At 42.4% G+C, this 25,193-nt stretch overlaps 1 protein-coding gene across 1 annotated transcript in view; it reads left to right on the top strand.

The window, feature by feature from the left end:
* The window catches only part of necab2 (N-terminal EF-hand calcium binding protein 2), a 63,482-nt gene that overhangs the window by 10,223 nt on the left and 28,066 nt on the right, over positions 1-25,193 (top strand). Inside the window, exons 3-5 of the mRNA XM_030766699.1 lie at positions 13,832-13,940; positions 17,416-17,441; positions 18,219-18,316. Of these exons, the coding sequence (XP_030622559.1) occupies positions 13,832-13,940; positions 17,416-17,441; positions 18,219-18,316 (233 nt within the window). The remainder of the gene's footprint in view (positions 1-13,831; positions 13,941-17,415; positions 17,442-18,218; positions 18,317-25,193) is intronic.

Raw genomic sequence — 25,193 nt, 5'->3', positions numbered from 1 at the left:
GATTTTATCAGCACCAAATCCATCTCCATTTCCCTATGGGTGCATGAGAGTGCGTAGAATGAATGTTGAAGAAGTGTTGAGTTTTTTTTTTTTTCCAAATCACTAACATTCCTCATGAGAATGAAGCTCAGAACAGTGACATTTGCTTTCCAAGTGCAAATGAGTCGCTCAGCAACATGACAAATCCAGTTATTCTGACCTGGTCAATGTTCTCAGCCCTTAAAGCGTTGATGTTAGGGTCTGTAACATCTGTTTATCACCCCTGCACCCTGAAACACAAAAGAGAGAGAGAAAAAAAAGCTTCTTTTCTCATCCACTGTATTTAGAAGTGTCTTTCTCTCCTGTCACTATGCTGAGATAATAGGAGTTGAGGGGGTCCCTTCTGGTCATCAAAACGTTTGTTTGTTTTGTTGCTGACTGTTAATTCTCTGAGAGACAAGCTTACACAGAGAGTCTGACATGGAGTCTGAGCTGCCAACTGGCTTCCTCTACTTGCTGCGAGTGTGGTTGGGCAGTGTGACGTGGGTGCACAGATGTTTGTGTCCGCTGTTTCCACGTGCCCTACCTTCTCTTTCCTATACCCCGTCTCTGTGACTGGCCACCCCCGGGGTTTGTTACTGACGCATGAACACACACTGTGTGGTGGTCTGCTCTGCTCAGTCCATGTCTCAGTGTGTAAATTCAGGTACCTATGTGGTTGGCATTTTTTCATATTCTGCTGAAAGCAGAGATGTCACCCTATACCAACGCTTTCCATTTGGGGGGGGGGGGGGGGGGGGCTTTCAGAGCCCTACAGCCCTCCTGAGAGAGAGATAGAGACAGAGAGAGAGAGAGAGAGAGAGAGAGACTGAAAGTTAAAAGCCTGGCAGGAGCGCACTCACGCACACACACACACACATAGAAAAAGTAAATGCTGTGTATAAATGTTACATACTATGTTTCCTACATATAGAAGCATTCATCTTTTTCTGTCAGTTCAGTGTTGTTCTATCACATAGAAACACACACACACACACACACACACACACACACACACACATTTATCTTATCATGGTAAACAGCTGTCAGGCATTACTCTGTAAAGCACATTAACTACCTGTCTGTGTGCTGACATATTCCCTGGTTCTTTTTTTTAAGCATAATTATTGTTTTTGGTGCTCTGTAGATTTCTGCCTCATTAGGTTTGAGATAATTATTGTCACTCACACAGACTGGGAGACAACAGGCATTTAGTGCTGTTTGTTTACTCAGGATGTGTCTGTTCTAACATGTAGTTTCGTTTAAAGAAAAGAGGGGGGGGGGGATTTCATTTCTCCAAAACAGAATATAGAGATCCTCAATGCAACATTCTGCTCCCTCATTTATCTCTATTGTGCTTCTGTCTCAGATATGTGAAGCTTTCTTTATTGAAGCCATAGATTAAAACTTCTGGACAAAGATAGCAAGTTTAGACAGAGAGCAAAAACAAATCATAACTTTTTTAAAAATAAATATTTATTGACTTTGTTGTGCTACGGTTTAAAATGGTTCTTATTAGCTTGTAAAACGTTCAGTCTCAGAGACACCCTGATAAGCCAGAACCTAAGTCGGGGGCTTTACAGAGTGACAGGAGAACTAAAGGTGCTGGATGAATTACCTGATATATGTAAAGAGATTTTCCTTTCCCAGTGGCTTCTCAGAGATTTTCCTTTCCCAGTCGTTTCCAGACCTGGTCTCTCTGTCTGTCTGTCTGTTTGTCTGTCTGTTTCAGCCTGCCGCAATTATTAACTTCACGTGCATAATTCATTATGAGTTCTGCTTGCTGAAACCTGGTCAGAGGCATCGACAGCACTGCAGATCCATTCTTCACATTAAAGACGGTTGGCAGGTCCTATAGAGAAAATCTTTTTTCTTTATCCTAGCTATGTGTTTTTTAGCTGCAAACAATGCTTGACCCCCCCCCCCCCCCCCCCCCCCCCCAAAAAAAACAAACACTCTTAGCACTTTGAAGTTAAAAGTGAACTGACGAAAAAGGAACATGTTCTGGTGTCTGCACTCACTGTGCTAGTTCATCTGTAGACCAGACTCAGACCAAGGGTAACAGAGAGTAGTTGGAAAAAGCCTCATTAAAGCTGAGAAATTTAGAAAAATACAACGTTAGAATCCTCTTATTAGTGTTATTGTTTGGGAGGTTTTTTGTGCCAAAAGATTCACACATGAACATGGAGTTCATTACTCAAAAAAAGTTTTTTTAGTTATACTTCAAATACAGATGGTACTGAAGTGAATTTTTAGACTGCTCATTTAAAATGAAATGATATTTTCAATATTAAGAGTGGAACTGAGGAGAATATTCACCTTAAAATATTTTGTCTATGCAACCAGGTACTGGTCACTACTGACGTTGTATACTGAACATGTGACTTGGTGACATTGTCCTCCCACACTTATCATACTCTCTTTATCTAGAAATGTTTTTGTGGGAATATATGTCAAAACTGTACAGTCTGTGTGTATTTTGGAGAAAGCTATGGGCGTTTGGCATTAAACATGAAGAATTGTACGTCATGGCAGAATTAATGCAGACACCAAAGCACAACAGCAAGTGAAACATCAAAAGTCAGCAGGGAATCTTTTAAAAAGTGTTTGAAAATGCTTTTGGCACCCGCAGGTCTGTTCAAGTCGTGCTGCTTGGTCCCAGGAGTCCTTGCCTAATTAAAACACACTTTGGGTCTCCAGCAAAGAGATTTGAGCTTGTTCCCATTTTACTTACTATTGTGTCCTCTCTCCCTCTCTCTCTCTCTCTCTCTCTCTTACTCTCTCTCTCTCTCTCTCCCCACTGTCTTTAGTACTAAAACCAAATTAATTAGGTCTGGGTTATTAAAAAAACACATTAAAATACATAAAAATAAACTGGATTCATTTTTGCCACTCGTGAGGAAGATGAAACAGAAATGTGTGATATTTGTTGTTTTTGATTTTTTTTTTTTAATTTGAGGTATCAAAAGAGGGCAGGCACATATGTTTGGTTTGGTGATAAGCTCTGTGTTAAATAGAGGAGGTGCCTGCTGTGAGGAGGCATGTGGAGCATTTCTGACTCCCTTGATTCACCCCACAGTGTCCTTCCATCTCAAAGCTCAACGCTGCCAAGCCGCTGGGCTCCAGCACACCGCACAACCAGACAAGGCCTTCAATCAATTCTGAGATGGACAGGAGGCCCTGGGGGCATTCTGTAGCTACAGGAGAGGAAGATTCCTGACTTTGTGTATGATGAGTTGATTTGCTTGTGTTACCAAGGACCTGTGGGAAAGCGCCTCTAAGACACAGACACCCACACTCTCTCAGTCTGAAAATCAGCAGGAAGCCTGGATGACTGCCCAGTGCTAAGAGATGACTGAATCGAGATGGATGAGAAGATCGGCCAGTCACGAGGTCTGAGAGTGTCGGGTCACAATGTCAATTGGCTTTGTGGTGACTGTCACGGAGTGCATGTGAACCATAGCAGTTTCTCAGCTACAAAACATGAAAATTACAGGTTGTGTGTTAGTTTTACAGCAGCATGTCCACATGCAGCTAAGCCTCCCCTAAGTGTAGCCTACAGGAACCGCCCACCCCTTCAAAGTCAACAATGTTTCCCTAAGAAAACTTAACCCAAAGATCCATAACGCTGTCTGCAAATAGGGTAAATGATTGATTGATGATGCTGGTGGTAGGACTGAGATTCGGATAAGGGAACGAGGGAGAGACAGAGAAGCAAGGGGGAGGCAAGGGGAGAAGGGAGAAGCAGGAGTTAGACCTTTTCATTAAATGCCTTGGTCTTATAGATTTTTGGATCAAAGCCTGCACGTTAAGAGGCCCTTTGAACATTTTTTTTTCCAGCTCTTTTTTTAAAGGTGCAGAAAATGTGCTCCTTCAGTTGAGAGCTTTGCCACCTAATCCTGTGAACTCACAGTGCTCAGAGATTTCCACAGAGTAATACATCACTGGTTCAGAACCCTCCACTGCAGCCCTGCAGTCTAGATTAGATACCGCTGCGTTATATAGCATTGCCATGTGCTTTGTGATTGTTGAATTCACTTTAAAAGGTCTTACATTCGTCTTGGCTTGAGGACGAGGAATATTTACTATATGCATGTGGTGTGGCACGGCTGGGAATAAGACAAGATGGACAGGGAGTCAGTGCTGGACTTTGAAGAAGTGGCTTGACTCGCCTGTTGTTCAGGACTCCTTTACCTTGCGTAGTTTTGAAATCTTTGGAGCACAGTTGCTGCGGTTTGAGAGCAGTGTGTCAGCATGTGCTATATGGTGTGTGGCAACTGTAATTGCCAGCTGCTGCTTTTCAGTAGCGACGCTGGCGCCAACGCTGTGGGTAGTCTCGCTAAGGGGACGTGAACAAGCTGACGACAGCCCACGAGGCGTCGACAGATTTTTACTTTTTTTTTTTTTTAACCAATACACCGTCTCACAACAGGATATGGATACACTCAGAGACAATGGCATCTCCTCCTCCCAGCAGAGAATTTTCATCGGTGTTCGTCTCAGCAGTTAACGACAGAAACCATGTAAATCTTCCATATTGCCGTTATCAACCTACTGAAATGGACCCGACAGTTTTTATCGGGAGGAAAAAAAAACGATGGCGTTATATTAGTGGTGTTGCCTGGGTGACATCCAAAAGCTGTGGAAGCTTCCCGTGTGGAGGTTAATCTGTATACTTTAGCGAAATGATACTGAGAATGTGATCTCGCACTCGCTCCAGAGAAGGTTTTATCACGTTAGAAATGCTCTCGATCGCCGCGTAAAATACAGTAGCTGTATCGTTTCCTAATCCTTATCTTTATCCCCAGAGAGCTGTCTGTCTTACGTTTTAAAAGAGATCTTATTTTGTGCATTAGAGCCTCTCTCAAATGTTTTGCTCTGAGCAGATTCAGTTGCAGGTTCAGCTGGGCACTGATCTCTGGGCACTAATGTGAGGCTGTCATTCATGCCTGAGCCTTGAGCAGTCCAGCTCCCCTCTCTGCAGAGCTGGAATAATATGACGAATGAAGGGCCTTTTTAACTTTTTCTCTCTTCTCTTCTCTTCTCTTCTCTTCTCTTCTCTTCTCTTCTCTTCTCTTCTCTTCTCTTCTCTTCTCTTCTCTTCTCTTCTCCCAAACTTTACTCTGGTCAAGTAAATTGTCACCTCTCTTTGTGCATCTCCCTTCTTGTTCTTCTTCTTCTTCTTCTTCTTCTAGGTCTTCTTCTTCTTCTCCTCCTCCTTACCCTCCTCTCTCTTTTTCCTCTGCAGTGTGTTTGGGGATGGGGGGAGAGGGGGGTTGAAATTCTGCAGGCTGGCATTGCAGTATACAGATCGGGTGGCAGCACGCTGGCAGTGCCACAGTACTTGGCACGGTGTGAAGTTTATTGCTCATAGGCCTGTGGGGATCTGTAGGCGGGGTCCACCCCCTGCCCCACAGCAAGGATCACCATTCTCAGTTACACTCTATGATTCAGTGATGTGAGACAGGTCTGCTACCAGCACGGAGCTTAAGATATATTTTTCGTTAAATACCCTGAGCTATATACACCCTGAGACTTATACAGCTGGAAGCCCACATAAAAGCACAGCAAAGCTTTTACCATATGTACATGACAAATGCCTGTGCCCATGTGTCTGTATGTTCTGTCATATTGGATTCATATCCCAAAAACCTGTCATCTGGTGACACTCACCTCAGTAGAAAAGGGAAAATAAGAGAGTGAATCATTGATGTGACCTTTGAGCTAAAAGCTTCCCTCTCTTCACACACGCGCGCGCGCGCACGCACACACACACACACACACACACACACACACACACACACACACACACACACACACACACACACACACACAGCCTCCTTGACCTTCATCTTAATGAAGCAAACAACTCAATACAGTGGAAACATGGTGCCATGTCTGGATTCAAGGGTGACATTACAGTCCCAGCCAGTCAGAAAACAGGAGTGGGGAGACTGGGGTAAAGGAGAACAAAGATGTGAAGGTGGAAATAAGAGAGCCAAGGTAGAAAGTCTGGAATGCTGCATTGAATTGCTATTGAATTCTTGCCCTGTGTAAATCCAAAGGTTTATGCCAGACAGCCTTGGATGTTTCGTATAAAACCCAGGCTATTTAGCTCCTACCAAGACTAAAAAACACTTTTTGAAAGTAGTGCTAGACAGATTTTAACATTGTGTTACACACTGTGCAACACATGTAAATTCCCTTATGGGAAACAAGGGTATTGCAGTGTCTGGAAAAAAAAACAACAGCAAAAACCCCAAACAAACAAAAAAACAAAATGAATAAACAAAAAACAATTGAGTATGGTGATCAGACTCACGGTGACCAATCAGTTGCCTTTTGCTGGAACTTCTTTTGTACATGTCAACAACCAAAAGAAATCAAAATTGAATTGATGTAGTTTTTCTCTGATCATGCTGTATGATTGATCATTGCTACACATGTAAAACAGTAATGTGGTAAAAATTTGTTTATGTAGCAGTCTAGCCACTATAAGGAGAATAAAAGATTGGAAGGAAGTGTTGACCTATGGCTGTATATGTGTGTGTGTGTGTATTCATATATATATATATATATATATATATATATATATATATATATATATATATATATATATATATATATATATGTATATATATGCATATGTTGTTTTTTGGTGCCTATATTGATTAAGTTAATAGCTGGAGGTGGTTGGCATGAGGAATGTATTGTGTGAAAAGACAATGATGACAGCTTTCCTTGGATCCTCAGGCTAATGTGAGCACACCGATAAATGTCAGCAGCGTGTTCTCTGCTCTCGCTAATGAAAGATGCTCGTGTTTTTGTCATCAACACTGATTGCACGGCCGTGTTACTGTAAACTGCCTCTCGCTCTCTCTGGGGTCCCTGTCCAAATAACATTTAACTGTTGTTACATGTGTATTGTGTGTGTGTGTAATGTGTGTGTGTGTGTGTGTGTGCGCGTGCGCGTATGCTTGAATTTATTGGCTTGTTTACAGAACTGTCACCAGACAGACGTTATTTGTCCCCTGGTGCTTTATCATTTCCCCTCCTCAATGTGCGGCCATCTATTGATGGGCTTTTGTTGTTCTTCAGGGCAGAAGCTATTGGTGTTTGATTAATCCAGTCAGGGAAGTCAAGTCCTTATACATGCTTATCTCTAGCAAATGAGCCTTGGATTTAAAAACCACGTAGCACAAGTAATGCACAAGGACAGGTACTGCAGACTGATATTGCAGATGCTAGTGCTCTAGCAGCAACTTTCAATGAGCGCACAGTCAATAATTGGACTCCAGCAAGTAGCCCTCCTCCTAGTACTGTGTCTCACGCATGCTAAATAGACTGTGACAGCTGATATATTCCACCCAAAAAAACACTGTCCCCCAACCGTCTCCTCAAAGAGATCTCTCCTGAAGAGCTGTAGCCTTAATCTAACACACCTGGTTTCAAAAAAAGTCTTTATTAGCTGAATCAGGTGTGGACAGGCATGGCTGGAAAAAAACATTCTGTCATTAGCGAACTGGTTACCACTGAGATACCACTGAAGAGCACTGAGGATGTTTTAAGTGTGTTTGTGCGTGTTGAATATCTGTCCCATATTTGAAATGTACTGCCTTTTCTGTTAAATATCTTTCCTTTAGGATCACTTGACTTGTACAACTTTAAAAATTTAAATATTTAATGATGAAAGATTATATGGGAGTAGAGTAGTATGAAATCTTAGAAAATATCTCAGTGGAAATGAATGAAAACCAATGAAAAATGATGTCCAATGTCATGCGGTTTTGCCATATTGCTCCCACATCTGGCTTTGTGTCACTGAAGTAATGATCAATTGTGAATTGCTCATACCTGTCCCTAACTGTTCTACCTGTTGTTCCTACTGAATATTTTTTTTATGAAAATCAATGACATTATCTTCTCTTGAGTTAACCTTCAATTGCCCCCCTAATCATGGTTTTGTGTTTTTCAGTTTTTAAGCATGTGTTTATGCTGACAAGATAAAACATGAGGAAGGAAACTCTTCATTGTCTGTCACTAACAATACCTGGTACCTTAAGCTCCTTATGTAATATACAACACTTGTCATCAACACTCCTCCAGGTACCCAGTTACCCCTGGATACAGCGCACTAGGCTTCTTATCTCCCATAGGGGCACTGACTGTCTCCGTTTCCATGGTGCCGTGATAATCTTCATAAGATCGTGAAGGCTCCAGGCGGCCCGATGGCTTTAATCAAATGAAAATTCAATCTTGGGTCAGATTCATCCCTACATTTCTGTCATTTCTCATAGGTCTCCTGAGGTTTGGTTCTCCCTGAATTTTTTTCCCCTCTCTCTCTTTCTCTTGCTTTCTGGAAGCTTTCTGGAAACTTCCATGAATTACAGTTTACTGTCTTGTCACCTCGGCTGTGGGAATTACGGTCATTTGTATCCTGGAATAAAAGGGAGAGATTAAATGAACCCTTTTACCTTTGGCAGTCCTTCTCCTTGCTTTTAACAGTAGTTGTCCCAATACTCATGGGGCAAAACAACCCTCCCCTCACTGCCCACAGATTTTCACCTTCAATTCCACACACCATTAGAGGAAAGAATTAATTGGGAATTTTTAATCCTGTCTGAAAATGAAAGGAAATTGCTGTGCAGGGCGGTGAACTGAGTACAGAGAGTCAAAGTTTGTAGCTACAAAACTGCTACAGCCTACGGTCTGAGTTTTCACTAGAAATCCATTCTTTTTTTTTAAGTTTGAAAATGTGCAATGTGTTTTTTCATGCTTTGTAGATGCTTTATATTTAGCATCACATTCCCCATTTTTACAGTATGTGTATATTCAATGAAGGAAATGAACACTTTGTTGAGGAATTTATTTCAAATAACAGAGTTTATAATATGCATATGACCATTGGCCTTTGTTCTGTTTGTCTGATATGAGTGTAGAGAAATTCTGGCAGCTAGTTCTGGGAAGGCTATGGATGTAGTCGCTGGCAGAACAAAGAGTGAAAATGGCATTTGGTGGCTCAGAAAATTCTGTTTAAATACGTAAGATCTGTTGTAACAAGTCAATTTCATCGATTCCATCTACAATTCCATGAAAACGTAATCTTATGAGTCAGTTCCCCTCTCTTCTCTTCTCTTCTCTTCTCTTCTCTTCTCTTTTCTCTTCTCTTCTCTTCTCTTCTCTTCTCTTCTCTTCTCTTCTCTTCTCTTCTCTTCTCTTCTCTTCTCATTTTTGTCCATTATTTCCATATCAACCTCTCTTCCTCTCTCCTCTCTTCTTCCTTTGTTCTTTTTTATGTATTTCTGAACACTCTTTGTATCTCAAAGGCCACACATGTTCAGTGTATCAAATTACAAAATGATTACCAGTCGTTATAATGGAGGCCCTGGACATTACACATCACAGCCTGCCAACTGCATATATTTATCAGTGCCTGTTTTGCAGACGTTCATTTCACTGAATCTTCACTACTAAAGACTGGTATACAATAACTATCACATAGCAGCAATTCATCTCAGTTTACACTCAGAAAACTGCAAGTGTGCATTAGCAATGGGATACTGAGACTCTATTGATCACAGGGCAGGCTAAACCTGCATTAGTCGTCTGGCAGGCTCATTTTCCTTTACGCCAAGATGGTATTGCTTTGAATAGTTTTCAGTAGTGCTTAAAACATCCTTTCAGTTCTTTCTTTCTCTCTCTCTCTCTCTCTTCCTCTCTCTGTCTTGCTCTCTAAAGGAGAGAAAATGATGACCAGCTCTGTCCTGTCGTACTGAAAACTCTCTAACTGCGCAGTAGAGTACAGCAATAAAGCCTGATTAGACTCAAATTACCCTTTCTCAGATGGCCTTGATTTTCTCCCTCATGCCAGAGAAAAGTTCAGTTTTCTTTTCTATCTTTCTCTTTTCTATGACTTTCTTTCACAACTAGAAAACCAATGGGGAGCAATTATTCTTCAGCAATAGTAGACTAACTAAAAGTCACTTAAGTATATGTGGTTTCCATTACATGGCTAGACTTATGGATGTCACTAACCCGGCCTTATGCTTGAGCAACCTGTACAGAGAGTTTGAAATTTGACTCTAATTTAATCAGGTTTGTTTTAGAGATGCACTGACTGGTAGTCACAATCAGTGACAGTGATTGTGCTGATGATGAGGAAGATGACGACGACGATGATGATGATGATGATGATGATGAAAACAATGATGTATCATTATGGTTAATCTTGGCTACACTCTGGGGGCTAGTGTGCACTTCTTTTCTCTCCCTCACAGAGCTGGCATTATTACAGCATGTTGTTATACACAGTATATCTTCATGTTAATTCATGATGTCGGGGGAATGGAGACACATTTAGTATGATCATGTATGACACATAATTAAAGGCTTATGAATGAAGGAATGTTTATTTGCACAGATGATGGATGGTAATGTGTGTATGTCTGAGGGACATTATTCAATGTGTGTTTGTGTCTCTGTGAATATGTGTGTGTGCTCATGTGAGACAGCGTGCGCATTCATTAATGCTGAGCCACAGGCCAGAAGCTCAGAGGTGTGTGGGTGTATGTGTGTGTGTGTGCGCCGTGCGACAGAACATGCTCCTTCATTACTGTTGAAGCCACAGGTCAAAAGCTGGGAGGTGTGTGTGTGTGTGTGCGTGTGTATGTGCAGGAGCATGTTGTCTGTGTGTAACACTTTGGGGGTGTAATGGAATTACAGTTGAATCAAAGGAATCACAAAGAACACAAATTGATGAACTCTTCTCCTCCTCTTTTCGGGACATGTTGGGTCATTTGTAATGAGTCGGGAGGAGGAGAAATCGATGTGGATAGCTCAAAAAGATGGAGAGCGAGAAAGAGAAACGGAGATCGTGTGAAATAGAGAGAAAGACAGGAGGGGCGTGGGGGTAAGGAAAGACACCATAGAAGACGAGAGCACAGAGCTGGAGATTGAGACATCCCAAAAGCGGCCGGCTCCTAGTTCTTTTGGTTACCATGGCAACCAAACACCCAAGACGACCCCCCGAACACACAGGAAAAAATCCTAATAATGTGAAGCCAGGCAGAGGAGGTGAAGAGAGAAGACTGTCTGTGTTATTAGTGCGTAGAGAAACAGAGAGATGTGAGAGAGCCGCTCGAAGTGAAAAGTGCTAATTGCATCCCTTTCTAACACAGCAGCTAGGTTTGTGTCAACGCTTCGTCCCTACGCTCCCTTGCCCACACGCATGCACACGTACACACACACACACATACAGAGTAGCTCTTTGTCATCTCTTGTGTTGTGGCAATATGTCAGAGAAGCCCCCCGATCAGAGCTGATCCAAAGTACCGCAAAGACTACACTCTGGAATAACATCAGCAAATATCTGCCATTAGTGGGTAACTGAATGCATTCTATGCTTATTTTGAATACCCAATTATCTGTAATTTCACATGTATCCCCCTCACATAGGACTCATGTGGTTACACCTCCATCACATGCAGGGCCGATCACTCATTTCTCCTAACATTTCTAACTGAACTAACAGTTCTTCGTGACATAGAGCTTCATACATTATCAGATACGTGGCATAGGGACTGTGGTCAATGTTAATGCAATGGCACCATGCATTTGCTGTAGATTAGAAGGCAGGACATTGATGCTGCAGATAGTTCGTTCCATCTCCTCTCGAAGATCCTGTAAGGACTGCTACAGCCCCAAATGAAAGTGGACACTCACTGCCCCTGTTCCTCGAACCATTCTGAGAGGATGCATGTCCTGTGAAGTAGTACATGAACATGATGAATGGGGTAAAATTACAGCCATGGAAGGATGCGGTCGGTCAGTAACGATGTCCAGTTATGCTGTGGTATTCATGCGCTGCAGAGTTGATGTTGAGGAACCTGATGTTTGTCAGGGAAACAGTCCTCACACTCTTATACCTCTGCCTGTCCCACGGGCAGAATGGATCCATGCACTTATGCCGCTTACACCAAATCCTGCCGCTGCCATCAGCATGATGCAACAGGAGCCTGGATTTGTCAGACTAGACGCTGTCTTTCCACGCTGTAATAGCCCGTTATTTGTGGTCACGTGCCCATTGGAGTTACTTGTTGTTTTCAGCTGACAATAGCCTATTTGTGCCAAGCGCTGACAGCTTGTGCGTTTTCAGATGACGCTCTGCACACCAGCGTTATGCTGCCACATTGTTTGCCTGTTTACGGTTCACCTGTTTCACAGCTTTCACAGTTCGTCCCATTCTGCGATGACCTCTGTCAGAAGCAAGCTCTTTTTAGCCAGCTCTGTTTCCCAGAAACAAGAGCGGGCACGCCTGGCACTGATCGTCATGCCATGATCAAAGTTGCTTGGGTCACTTGTTTGTGTTCAGTTGATGTGTGTGTTCCAGCTTTATATAGAAAGCCACGGTCATGTGACATGTTATCTGTAGCAGCGTTCCATTAGAATATTCCTAATGAACTGGCCACTCTATAGAACATTACTGAGACTTCTCACATTGCACATGCTAATACAAATCAAGTTCTTCTTTACCAGGGCCGTGACAGATGTTAGGATATTTTCGTCAGTGGAACACATCCAAAAGAAAAGGTCAATATTCATCCTTTTCTTTATTCCCAGAGAAAAAACACAATAAAGATTGCAAACTTGTCCTGTTTGTCTTGCTTTCTGCCTAGCTGAATAGATGAAGTGACTGCAGAAAGCGAGGTGGGATTTGTGTGTGAGGAGTTTAAATTTAGGGAGCAGGAGGAGGTGAGGTCGGAGCCAGCAGCTCTCTTATGTTCTGTGTCTGCAGCCTCTCCATGGAGAGCAGCAGAGTAAAGTAGGTCACATTTACTGAATCACTGGCTCTCCCCGTGTTCCCCATTCCTGCATGAAAACTGGGTGAGACATGGGCGACCAGTGCGTGTGTGTGTGTGAGAGGGAGAGAGGGAGAGAAACCGTTTACCTAGTCAGAATACTCTCCTGCTATCTGAATCCTTTGGTGTCTGCAGTGTTTGTCAGTTAATGTGATCGAGTAAGGAGAGGGTGAAGGAAAGAGATGCTTTAAATGTGGATGGGTGAGAAAAGGAGAAAAAAAGTGGAGGGGGGAGGTGGTAAGAAAGGGAAGTTGGGAAAGAGAGATAGAAGGATAATCTGCTGCCTTGGCCAAGAATGACAGCATCAAAGTTGTCATTATGTTTTGGAGTTGGATTTGTCCCATCAGATTCTGTGAGTGCCAGTGACTAAGATGTTCTCCTCCAAAAAAGCCATTCAATTAGTCCCCTAAGCTCAAGTCCAGTGTAAGGAGTTTCAAGGACAAGCCTAGAGTGATGAATATTTCATTGCTCTGTCAGGCAGCACTAGCGCAAGGCTAGCAGGTCTCTAACTTTCTGGTCTCCTTTCCAATCCTGCTGGCTGGGTTTTGTACACGTGTGTGTGTGTGTGTGTGTGTGTGTACGTGAGTGTGTATGTGTATGTCTGATATGTTTACTGCAGATAATTGCCTCACACATTGCTTGTTAGAACTGCTCATCTCTCTCTCTCTCTCTCTCTCTCTCTCTCTCTTCCCCTTTTCCCCTCTGTCATTTTTGACACACGTGATTGCCTGTCCTCGTAGAAGAAGATGTTCCCCCAGTGAATATTGTCTTGAGTCTGACTCTTTAAACATTGACATTTGTGTTATTGATGACAGTGATAACGCTGTTGTAATGACAGCTCTACATCACTGTGATCCTCAGCGCATGATTGTTATGAAAGTTAATAATGATTACATAGCTCTTCTTCGTGAGCGTATGATATGAATCGAGATTTTTGCTCTGTTTCTTCCTTACAGACGACGGGAAACTCTCTCTGGATGAATTTCAGGCGTTCTTCTCTGACGGTACTCTGAATGAAGAAGAGCTGGAGAAACTGTTTCACACCATTGACTCTGATAACACCAGGTAAGCCATGACCACAGAGCAGGAAACATGACGGAAACACCGAACAGGCGACAAAGGCTGTCAGTGTCACATTAAAAAGGATGATTTGTCACTGGTGAAAAAGAGTGTGGTTAGGAGGAATAGATAAGAAGAGATTAAACAAAGCATAGGAGAATTACAGAGAAGACAGCAGGGAGGAAGAATGACAGAGAGAGAGAAAACAACAGGAGGGCTGTGTTTGCTGACAGTTTAAGTCTCTTTCTTATATCAGTGTAAGACACCACAGCCCAGCAGTGTACTGAGCAAGTGGATGACAGGGAAAAGAGAGAGGGAGAGAGAGGGAGGCTTACTTATTTACTTTTAATATGATGTTGACTTACCTCAGCTTCTTCCTTTCGCTCTCTCTCTCTCTCTAACAACAACAAAAGTGTGTGCGTATGTGAGCGTGTTTGTGTGTATCTGTGACAGAGAAACAGAGAGCGAGAGAGAGAGAAAGAGAAAAGAAGAGAAAGAGAGAAGGAGATAGGGCAAATGCATGCATTTGCATGCGTGTGCGAGTTGTGTGAGCTCTATTCTAAGCTGTGCTTGCACAGAGAGATGTAGGTTACCACGTCTCAGCCTGAGCGTGTGTCAGCGGGTCTCCAGAGGTAATGCAGCTCCTCTGTGTGTGCATTGTCTTTAATCACATTTCAGAATGAATTATGGAAATCAGGGAAGAGAGGGGGAGAAGAAAAAGAAGAAGAGAAGAGAAGAGTGCTGCTGCAGTCCCTCTTCTCCACGTCCACTGCATCCCCTTTTAAATAATGAACCACCAGAGAGGAGAGGAGAGGAGAGGAGAGAAACAGGAGAGAGGAGAAAGAGAGGAAACAGAAAGACAGAAGGAGGTTGTAACTGCAGTGAGAGAGGAGAAGAACAGAGAGAGGTCCGTGCTTGATGGGAGGAAGAACAGTGCTTACAGAGAAGACAGAGAAAAGCTAGATTGAAAAGAGAGCAGGAGGGAAAGTGAGGTGAATGCTGGCCAAAGGATAGGGGCTAGAGAGAGAGAGAAAGAGAGAGAGAGAGAGAAAGAGGATTTAGAGAAAGGATCACGTATGGAGACACAATGTCTTTTTAAATCCCTCGTTTTGTATTTCTCTGCACTGTATCTGTCTCTCTGAAGAAACGTCCAGTTGTTACACTGTATTTTGCTATGCACATTTCTGTTGGCAGTTACTAAGTTTGGATATTTCTTTCCCTCCTTTTCCTTACATGTCGTTTCTTTACCTTTTCTCTCTTCCTGGTGTGCCTGTCCTCTAGCCCCTCACCATGTTCTTACCAGTTCTGACTCTAATATGCATCCTAGGGTATGCACTGGATCTCCCACTCCTCTGTCCTGTGCATCCCACAGCAAATGAGCAAAGTGTCAGGTCAACTCAACTCAGAGTGTTAAATTAAACATTGTTTTAGTATTCATATGGGTCACACACACACTGGAATAAATATCATTCTGAGACCACTCAAGAGTTGTGTCCTCTGGCAAGAGATAGTGACATTGTAAGTGTTAATGGAATTAAAAAATAACTCTGAAGTGGTGAAACTTCAAGACATTTTATGTGGATGTCTGAAATTTAAACCCTTGTAAAAAATTTTGTGTTGAAGTTTATCTGTTTTGGCTCTTGGAAGTGTTGTTTAGGGAGTGTTTTTTATTAGGCTGGAACAGAACCTTTAGAGGTCAGTCTACAGAAGGGAGAGAGAGAGGGGGGGGGGGGGGGGGGTCGTGTGGTTTGTTAGTTTGGGATCAGTTTGAGTTGATTCTTAAATGTCATTTATTTTTTGATGATTTTTTTTTTGCTGTGCTGAAGAGGAGGCTTCACTCCCCTTTGGTGATGCAACCTCTATTTTGAAGTTGAGAGCAAAAGAAGAGAGAATGGAGAGATAAAAAAGCAAGGTGAAAAAGAGAGAGAGTGGGAGAGCAGAAAGGAGAGAGAGAGAAGGGGGCTATGATCAAAGAGCTCCAGGGAGGAGGGGCTGGCGACAGGACAGGTGATCTTGCTCTCTCCGAAACCTCTCGTTACCTGGGGTCTCTTCTTTCATGTTCTCTCTCTTTCCTTCCCTCCCTCTCTTCACACTGTTGTTCACACCAGCCTCGTTATACAAGACGTTTTGTTGCATTTAATAATGGAATGAAAGGACAGCAAATTATCGTGCCCCAAATAGCCTGGCCCGTGCCCACAAAAATAATTTTTCTTTGATAAAATGCCGACGGATTTCAATTCTGCTTATAACTGAAACCTATTCAAACCTGAAAGACCAAAAAGCTATAACCTGAGATAGACATCGCATTTATATTTGGTTTTGTGTCTAGGATTTGCATGCAAGTCACTGTCTAGTATCTATTACAGCCTGGGACTCTTCCCTGTAAGACAATTAATTTGCATGCTAAATTCTTTCATTTAGAGCTGAAGATGCTGATCTATAAAAGCTGAGCTGATTTATTAACTGCCCACTCTATTGCATGCAGGGATAATTCTGTCCTCTTTCTGCCTCTTTCTCATCAATCTGCATCTTACCAGTGGGACATTTAGTCAAAAATTCTCAGAGCTGCAGAAAGCATGTGCTGGGCTTTATTTCCAAAGTGTTATCCGCAATCCAAATCACAAACGGTACAGCACTAACAGTCCGGGGCCCTGTTTCAGAGAGCGGGTTTAGTGAAAACTCAGAGTTAGTTAACTCAGAGTATGCAGTAAACCTCTTAACAGAAGAGCCCTATGGCTTTGTTTTGCTAATAGAATGAAGCCATGGGGCTCTGAGTTTTCACTAAACCCACTTTCTGGAATACCCCCCAATACAGGGATGTCAGAAAACAGGAGGCAAAACAGGAAGTCAAAAACAAAGAAACAGAGAAACAAGGAAAAATGCACAGAGCCAAGAATATGAGCAGTGATAACATGACTTAGATTCAAAGGCACAAACAGAAGTGAGAGCTATACGTGCTAGTGTGTAAATGAGTCAATGAAGAGGGAACAGGTGTGCTTGATGATTAGGCAGTGAGCTGCATAGCAGATGAGGAGCCAAACAGAGCTGTGATTGGCCAGAGGAGGGTGTGGTAGAGATGGAGGTGTGTTTTAGTTTAAGTCAGTTTAAGTCATTTTATCCTGTTTTCGTTCCCAAAACACACGCTGAAGTCACTGCTACTCGCTGGCACAATCCAATCAAATGTGAATGACCAAATATCAAATATGATCAGACACGAATAGCCAAATGTTCATGAATATTTATGAATGGCCAAATATTTCTGAATATTTATGATTTGTCAATTATTTATGAATATTTATGAATGGCCAAATATTTATGAATGTGTGCAGAGGACTTTAGTGAGGAGCGTTGTGTTTAGTGCTGCCCCCTCTCCGTCGTGTGAATGTTTACATGTTTGGCTTTTTCTGTATCTTATCCCTTTTTTCCTTTACTCCTCCTTCTCTATCCCTCCATATGCTGCCCTCCTCCTGTGATGTCATAGTAATGTTGACACCAAGGAACTCTGTGGTGAGTATCAAAAGATAGCAGAGGGTACGAGTGTGTGTGTGTGTGTGTGTGTGAGAGAGAGAGAGAGAGAGAGAGAGGAGAGAGAGAATACGACTACACACATAGCCTTGTGTGTATGTGTGTGAGGGTGGATCTGAGAGAGAGAGAGAGAGAGAGAGAGAGAGAGAGAGAGAGTAGAGAGAGCTTAGTAAAAGAGTGTGCGGCCAACCTTTGGTGTGTGTGTGTGTGTGTGTGTGAGAGAGATGAATTACCTAATAGTACACCAGTACTGTTGTAATAATATAGCTGATGAAGCCATTCTGCTGGCTCTGTCATCTACTAGATTTCACTCTGTTTATGAGTGCACCAGTGTTTGACAGACCATGACACAGTCAAGCACAGGCTGATGTGTAATCAATACGCTGTTTAATTCAGTTCATCGCCAAATGAAAAACCAGCCATGTAAAGCATCTCCTCCATTGTGCTTGCTTAGGTTGATTGCTGGTACAAAGAGTAAACAAAACAACGGAACACCTTGCTCTCCCGGAGACAAGGCATAAAGACAGAGGACAGAATTAGTTTGTGTGTGTGTGTATGTTTGACATTTGTGTGTACATTTGACTGTGTCTATGTATATCTTTGACCATGCACCTGAGTCTGTGTGTATCTTTGACCATGTGTATATATGTTTGACTGGATGCAAGGCTGTGTCTAAACATATATATTGTGTGTGTGTGTGTGTGTGTGTTTGCCCCTTAGGTATGTTTTTAACAAGGTCCTCTCTGCTCTGTTTTCCAGACTACTTTGCCAAGCACATGGGTGATTATGAGGGAGTGCTGGCCTCACTGGAGACTCTGAACCTGTCTATTCTGAAAGCAATGGACTTCACCAAGCGGGTGAGTGTGTGTCAGGGAACATACGATGTGTGTGTCAGGATCAGTTTTCTTCACACAGAACTTCTTCACACAAGGCACCCAGGCCATACAAACGAATACATGTTTACGAACTGACAGATAAAGAGCTTTATATGCGATGGATAGTTTTATGTGTGTGTGTGTGTGTGTGTGTGTGTGTGTGTGTGTGTGTGTGTGTGTGTGTGTGTGTGTGTGCATGCACATGTGTGAGTGTATAAGTTTTGTTATATCAGGTAAAACTAGTTAAATGATTGTGGTTTTTAAATTTATACGTCCTCTCTTTCTTGGCTAGTTCAATTTAAATTCAGCTCTTATATGAACATTTGAATCTCTGTTATACTGTGATAAACCTCAATATTAGATGTCTCACAGTACTGAAACATTATCCATTTGAGAGTGTACTAAGCACACTAGACTATAATGGAGTACAGGAGTGAAATGCAAGTCTGGAGTGTGTGTGTGTGTTTCTGTGTTTTGTGTGTGTGTGTGTGTTTGTGGTGTCTGTGTGTGTGTGTGTGTGTGTGTGTGTGTGCATCTGTGTGTGTGTGTGTCTGTGTGTCTTTGGTGTGTGTGTGTGTGTGTGTGGGTGCATGGAAGCGGTACCACTGCAGTTGCTCTCGCTTGGCTAAATATAGCTCCTTGTCTCAAAAGCTTTACTTGCATATTCTGTTTGTGTTTTGTTCCTCATTAGTGTGAGTATGGTTTTCACTCTGACGGCACTGCTCCTCTCTCCGCCAGAGCCACTGTGATTTTTTCCCCCCTTCACTCTTTACTGGAGTGTGATGTGTAAATCTTTTTCTATTTCCCCTCTCCCTTCTCGCTTTCTTTCTCTCTTTCTCTCTCTCTTCCCTCTGTCCCCCCGCCCATTCTTCTGTTTCTTTTCTCTCTCTCTTGTTCTGTCTCACTCTCAATCTCCCATTCACCCTTTCTCTCTTGTAATGTTCGTGTAATGTTCTTCCTGTTTATCCCTCTGTGTGTGTGCGTGTGTGTGTGTGTGTGTGTAATAGTTGATGTAAGGGGCTGGGTGCTTTAGTTGCAGGTTAGAGTTCTAGAGACCTAGGATGAGCAAAGGTTGAATAATATCCAGGCGAATGCAAGCTGAGTTTACCCTTTAAATATTTATGGCCCATTTAGGGTGCAGGTCTTTTACCGTATGTGTGTGTGTGGGTGTGTGTGTGAGTGTGTGCATGCGTGTGTGTGTGTGTGTCTGTGCGTGTGTGTGTGTGTGCGTGCGTGTGTGTAGTTTATTGCGCTGCAGTGGCTTCAGGGACCTTCGGAGAGGAAAAAGACACAGGAATACTGATGAAAAACCACTTCTGCTAAAATGCATTTGATCCAGTGCAAACAAGCAATGACTGTGGAAAGCAATCTTTTCCCTCCCTTGTTTGTGGTCTCCTGATTTCCCTCACCCTCTCTCTCTCTCTCTCACTCTCGCTCTCTCTTTCCCTCTCTGATTTTCTGTCTGTATCGTCACCATTCCTCCTTTCTTGTCTCTCTTACTGTCTTCCTCTCTCTTTTACCTCTTTATCTTCTCATTCTGTCAATCACTCTTCCTTCTCCCCCTGTAGCAGTTATTCTTGTTCACTGCTCAACTCTCCCAAAGACGCCGGTGTTCCACGCCTGGTCCACTCTGATGGGTGCTCCCTACAAATTCTTACAGAATGCAAAACTTACAGAATGCAAGCTAATCATGTGTGTGTGTGTGTGTGTGTGTGTGTGTGTGAGAGAGAGAGAGAGAGAGAGAGAGAAAGAAAGCGTTAGACAGATAGATCACAATACCACTCCAAAACACTCTCTCTGCAGCGTATTATTCCAACAGCATTTCCAGCGTTTGATTCAGTCTAGAGCTGTTGTCTCCCATTCACACACTGCCTCTGCTCTACTGAGAGGAGCTTACGGCAGGGTTGCACTACAGCACAAACATCAGATCACAGTCACTCTCCTCACTGCAAATGTACATATTACACATAAATATGCACAGAGTGCAAACTTGATATTATACAGAGACATTTCACCTGTATACATACATATATACATACAATGCGTAACATCTGTAGGACAGTCAATTAAACCTGAATTCAAAGGCAGTGGCATCTGCATGGAAACATCACGATTGATTCTTAAGTCCATCACTCCCTCTGACTCCTTCTCTAAACACCATCGTTTTCTCCATGGCATGTTTGTCTCTTGTAGATGCAATTGATAGATTCTCAACCCACCTCTTACCTAACTGTGACTTCCTTTGTGACTTTTACAAGCTTGTCTGTCCATATGTACAATGTATAAACATTGTTTCATCAACATTTGTGCTCCTAATTATAGCTGACCACTCTCAGAGTTTGGTCTACCCCCTCACCATTGGCTGGGAAGAAAGGCCATGACATTGACGTCAGTCTTGTGTTGCTTCATTGAACAAACATGACTGAAAAGGTGTTTATGCCAGTGATTTAGTGGTTTACTTGCTAAAAGGTATCAATAGTCTCTCTGTTCTTTTTTTTTTTTTCCACAATCTATCGCCGACCGTTTCCCTGGGGAGGGGCACAGGAAGGCTGCAAAGTAATTATTAATGTAAATGTGATATTTTCATATGACTCATGAAATATTCATCTGCAGTCAGTCGAGTGTCAATTAGCATTTCGTTTGTGTCCCTTTTTGCCGCCATTTAATAGTGAGTTAGGGCCATATATCTTGATGCGCTAGCCTTGATTAATTTACAGAGAAAATAACTAATTATGAATTTATACATGCGTGGAAGAGCTTGCATGATGTTGATTGCTGAAAAATTTCATATGCAAAGTTGTTTTGCCATCGCTCCCTTGAGGATTCGTGCCTTTTGTCCTCTTTGCTTATTGTATCCAGATCTTCTGCCTTGATAACATGCCTCTGTCATCAGGAATGTATGTGAGTGTTGGTCAAGGTCTCCTCGGCATTCTCAAGTCTATGTGTGGAATTCCCAAAGCTTCATCTCCTCATTATCTCACTCGGCCGCTGTCTCTGACAACTTGCTGAACAAATGAGCTTAGAAAGAGAGAGAGCATCCCGTCAGAGTGGCAGAGAGCTCTCGCTCTCTCTCAGTCAGACCTCCACCTGTCTAAGAAGGAAGATAAGAGTCACAGAGAGACAGGAGAAAGGAGGAGGGAGAGGGAGAGAGAGAGAGAGAGAGAGAGAGAGAAAAATAAGAACACCAGTTCATACTGTCACACCCAGCCCCTATCACTCTTATCACATCATCAAGGTTCGATGCACTTTTTCATTTTTCTGGGTTTTTTTTTCCTGTGGTCCCATGACACTGTGGTGATGCTCTACTCTGAGGTGGAGAGTAGACGGCCTTCTGAGAGGATGTGCTTTCCTCCTGATGAGAAGGGATGTGTTTCTTGCATATGTTGGGTAAAGATGCCTGATATTAGCTAGTTTGACACGTTGGGGAGGCTTCCTGTTTTGGGGTTTCACTCTGTTTTCCACTATGGGAAGGTGTTTGTTCTGGAAGCTTCAGTGTTTCTCACAGCCTACAACAACGTTTGAAAAACATCTATTAGCTGATATTTGCTGATGATGCAAGGCTGTAGAGAAGCAAACCTCTTTTTTCTGAACCTCACTTAATCAGCCAGGCCAGACTGCCCACATTGCTCGCTAAGTAAGCAAACTGACAAATTCTGTGTGTACACACATGGACGTTTTGGATGGGCACATGTTAATGCCCAAATACAAGACCCAACATAAAGTGTCATTATGTTAATAGTGAAGTCTGAAAATGTTTCCAGAACATGTTTTAATTGGCCCTTTAGCGGATGGAGTCGCTAATGGAGGATCCCATGGGAGGGTTGGGGGAGAGAGAAAGGAGAGAGAAGAAAGAATTCATTAAACACAGCTCAACTTCCCTCTGTCCATCCTGAACACACACACACACGCGCGCGCACATGCACACTCACACACATCCCAATTTAATGAGCTCTTCTCATTATGTTCCTCTTCTTAGCTTAGCAGCCTGAACTAGACACAACACACACACACACACACACACACATACACACTCTGTGTTTTTTCTAACACTTCAAACAGAGAACATTCACCATTTATTACACCCTTTTTATTGGATTTTTTTTCCACGGGTGAAAAAGCTTTTTTTTATTATTATTATTATTTTTATTTTATTCAAAAGTTTCTTGACTGTTTCAGATAGCCATAAAAATCATTTACTCTCATCCCCTCTTCCCTTTTTCCTCCTCTCTCTTACTCCATCCATCATGTTCTGCTACTGGAAATAGTCATATGTTTTATTTTAACTTTTGTCTGAATCACATTATGTATTGCAAAAAGCTGAAAAAACTACCATAAACCACACAGACTCACCCAAAGTTGTGAAGAAACTCTAGAGGCTTTTGGAACATTAACTGAAAATACAACAAGAACCTACCTTCTGTAACTTACTTTTAATGCATGCCAACAAGGGGTCACTGTGGTCAATATTTTTAACAATCTATTGAACTGTTGCCTCATTGCACTCCTTCAATCATTGAGATCGTTGATTAGGCTGTGTCATTGTTACTAATCAAGCATGGACAATTTCCACACAGGTGTGTGTGCACAGTGCACCGCATTCAGTTTGGTCTGATTATGTGGTGCCACGGGCAGTGTTGATGTATGGACCGTGTTAATGTTGGACTGTGTTAGCGTTTTTTCATCATGTGATGATTAGTGAGAAAATGAATCACACTTCAGCTTGTCTTTTATTGCATAATTTAGCCAGGTTTCTCCACAGATCACATGTCTGGGGGAAATATTGGGTATTCGTCACATAATAAAATAGTAATATCTTTAAGGGCATGTGCCATTTTATTCTGATGTGTTCATGAGTTAGTCATAATTAAATGATCTCAGATACCTCAAAAAAAAAAAGAAATAAAATAATAATTTCAGAAATGTCATAAAAAAAGAAGCTGAAATAGACTCAAGATGAAAAGCTGATGTGGGTGCTGCTATTGTTTCGAATGGATATACAGAAACTCATTATTAGGGAGAGAGTAAAAGCTGGAATCTTTTGAACAGGTTGACTGCACGACACACCACACTCTGAAGTTGTCTCTTTGATGCTGGGGGGTGGTGGGGGTGGAGGGGAGGTGTTATATTCCTGATATGGCCAGTAACTAACTCATATCCAGGGATATGGAAGGATTTCAGAGACCATTGCTGGACAAGTTAGGATTTCTTTCAAAGTCATGTTGCCTATTGCTCCTTCTCTATATGTGACGATTGACAGGATTAGATTGACTGAAGTAGGGGCGGGGGGTGGTACAGGGTAGGGACTCTGAGGCCCTAAAGCAGTGATACCTGTCAGCCATGATCCGCTGTAATCCACTGTGTGCTGTCAGCCGGCGAAAAAAGATGAGGTTCCCCAGGAGACCTGACAGCTGTGTGACGCGTGGTTAGTGCCAAAGCCTAAGCTGTGGTGTTGGCCATTATGATATCATTTGCCTGTTGTGGAAATGTTTGTGAAGAGAGTTCAAACCAACCCCTAGGATATACCATGTTATTGTACCAATTAAGAAGAAATAAAGTCATTTACGAACTGGTATGGCCTGTCATAAATGACTGCAGGCATGAGCACACTGGTGCCAATATAGTGTTGTTTGGACAGAGCTGAAGTGTTGTTTGTTCAAATGCTAGTCCTGGGGCGAAGGAGAGAATTTAATCCACCAAACTCTCTCCGTCTCCTGTGTTCAGTCTAGTTACAGCTGTATTCCCCACCAAGCAGCTGCGTGGACTCCTTAATAGGAATCAAGCAGTTTTTTTTTAAGATACTTTTTTTTCAGCACTCCTTTACTAGAGACCTTTCCCCAATTTTGTGTTTACTCAAGAAAGGACTTGTATTTGTCCTTCATGATATTAGAGTAATATTATACATGAACCACACACTGAACTGCCACCACTTTCCATTTACGCTGCCTCTGGAGGAGGCTGGTCACCGCGGATACTTAGTTTCCCTGGTAACCATGTGCTACTGCAGCAGCAGACTAGAGTTATTTTGGGAGAGAGAGCATATGGACCAAATTCAGTATACAATAATTGTTTGTCCTTAGTATTAGATTGAATTGCTTGTCAGGGGATATTTGCATCAGAGCCACTGAACTCTGTACATTGGAGTTCTACTCAATGAGAGGATAATGAACTTCACAATGAAAAAAGGAGAGAGAGAGGGAAACAGAAAGAGAGACTGAAATGGAGGGCAGTGTGTGTCTCTCTGTAGAAGGCTATCTTGAAGATGGATCTGTTATTATAAACAGACTCTCATCCAGATTTCTCCGGAACCTACTGAGGCTCTTCTCATTCACAGAGCGGCAGTAGCAGTGATCTAATTGGGCCTCATTTGAATTTCTTGGCTGATAATAGGGTTAGTAGGGAGGGTTATATCGCAGCATGTCTGTTGATGGAATAGTATTGCCATTTCAAAATGTAAGAGGGAATGAATGTAATTCTGAACATTTCCGACCTATTTGTTTCTGTTTGTGTGTTTGTATTTATGTGTGTGCGTGTGTGTGTGTGTGTGTGTGTGTGTGTGCGTGTGCTTGTGTGAGTTTGTCTATTGTGAAAAATAATCCATTTGGGAAATAACTCATTCGTTGTATGTGTCTATTTTGTTGGAAGACATCAGTGGTTTGTTCATTGTGCTGTACCTTAGATGTCCTTGTTTCTTATTGTCTCTATGTATGATAATGGAACACTAGAGCTGCCAAGCACAGAGGCAGTTATAAAGCAGCCTGTTAGTGGAGTCAAATCCTCAGTGTAGGGGATTACATCAAAAACACCCCATAAACACATAAACAATAACCTGATGCATTACCATCCATTCTCTGCCCCCCCC

Source organism: Chanos chanos, chromosome 2, assembly GCF_902362185.1.
Source record: "Chanos chanos chromosome 2, fChaCha1.1, whole genome shotgun sequence".
NCBI classification, from domain to species: domain Eukaryota; kingdom Metazoa; phylum Chordata; class Actinopteri; order Gonorynchiformes; family Chanidae; genus Chanos; species Chanos chanos.
The sequence above is the reverse complement of the archived record's forward strand: the minus strand, read 5'-3'. Positions and strand labels throughout refer to the sequence as shown.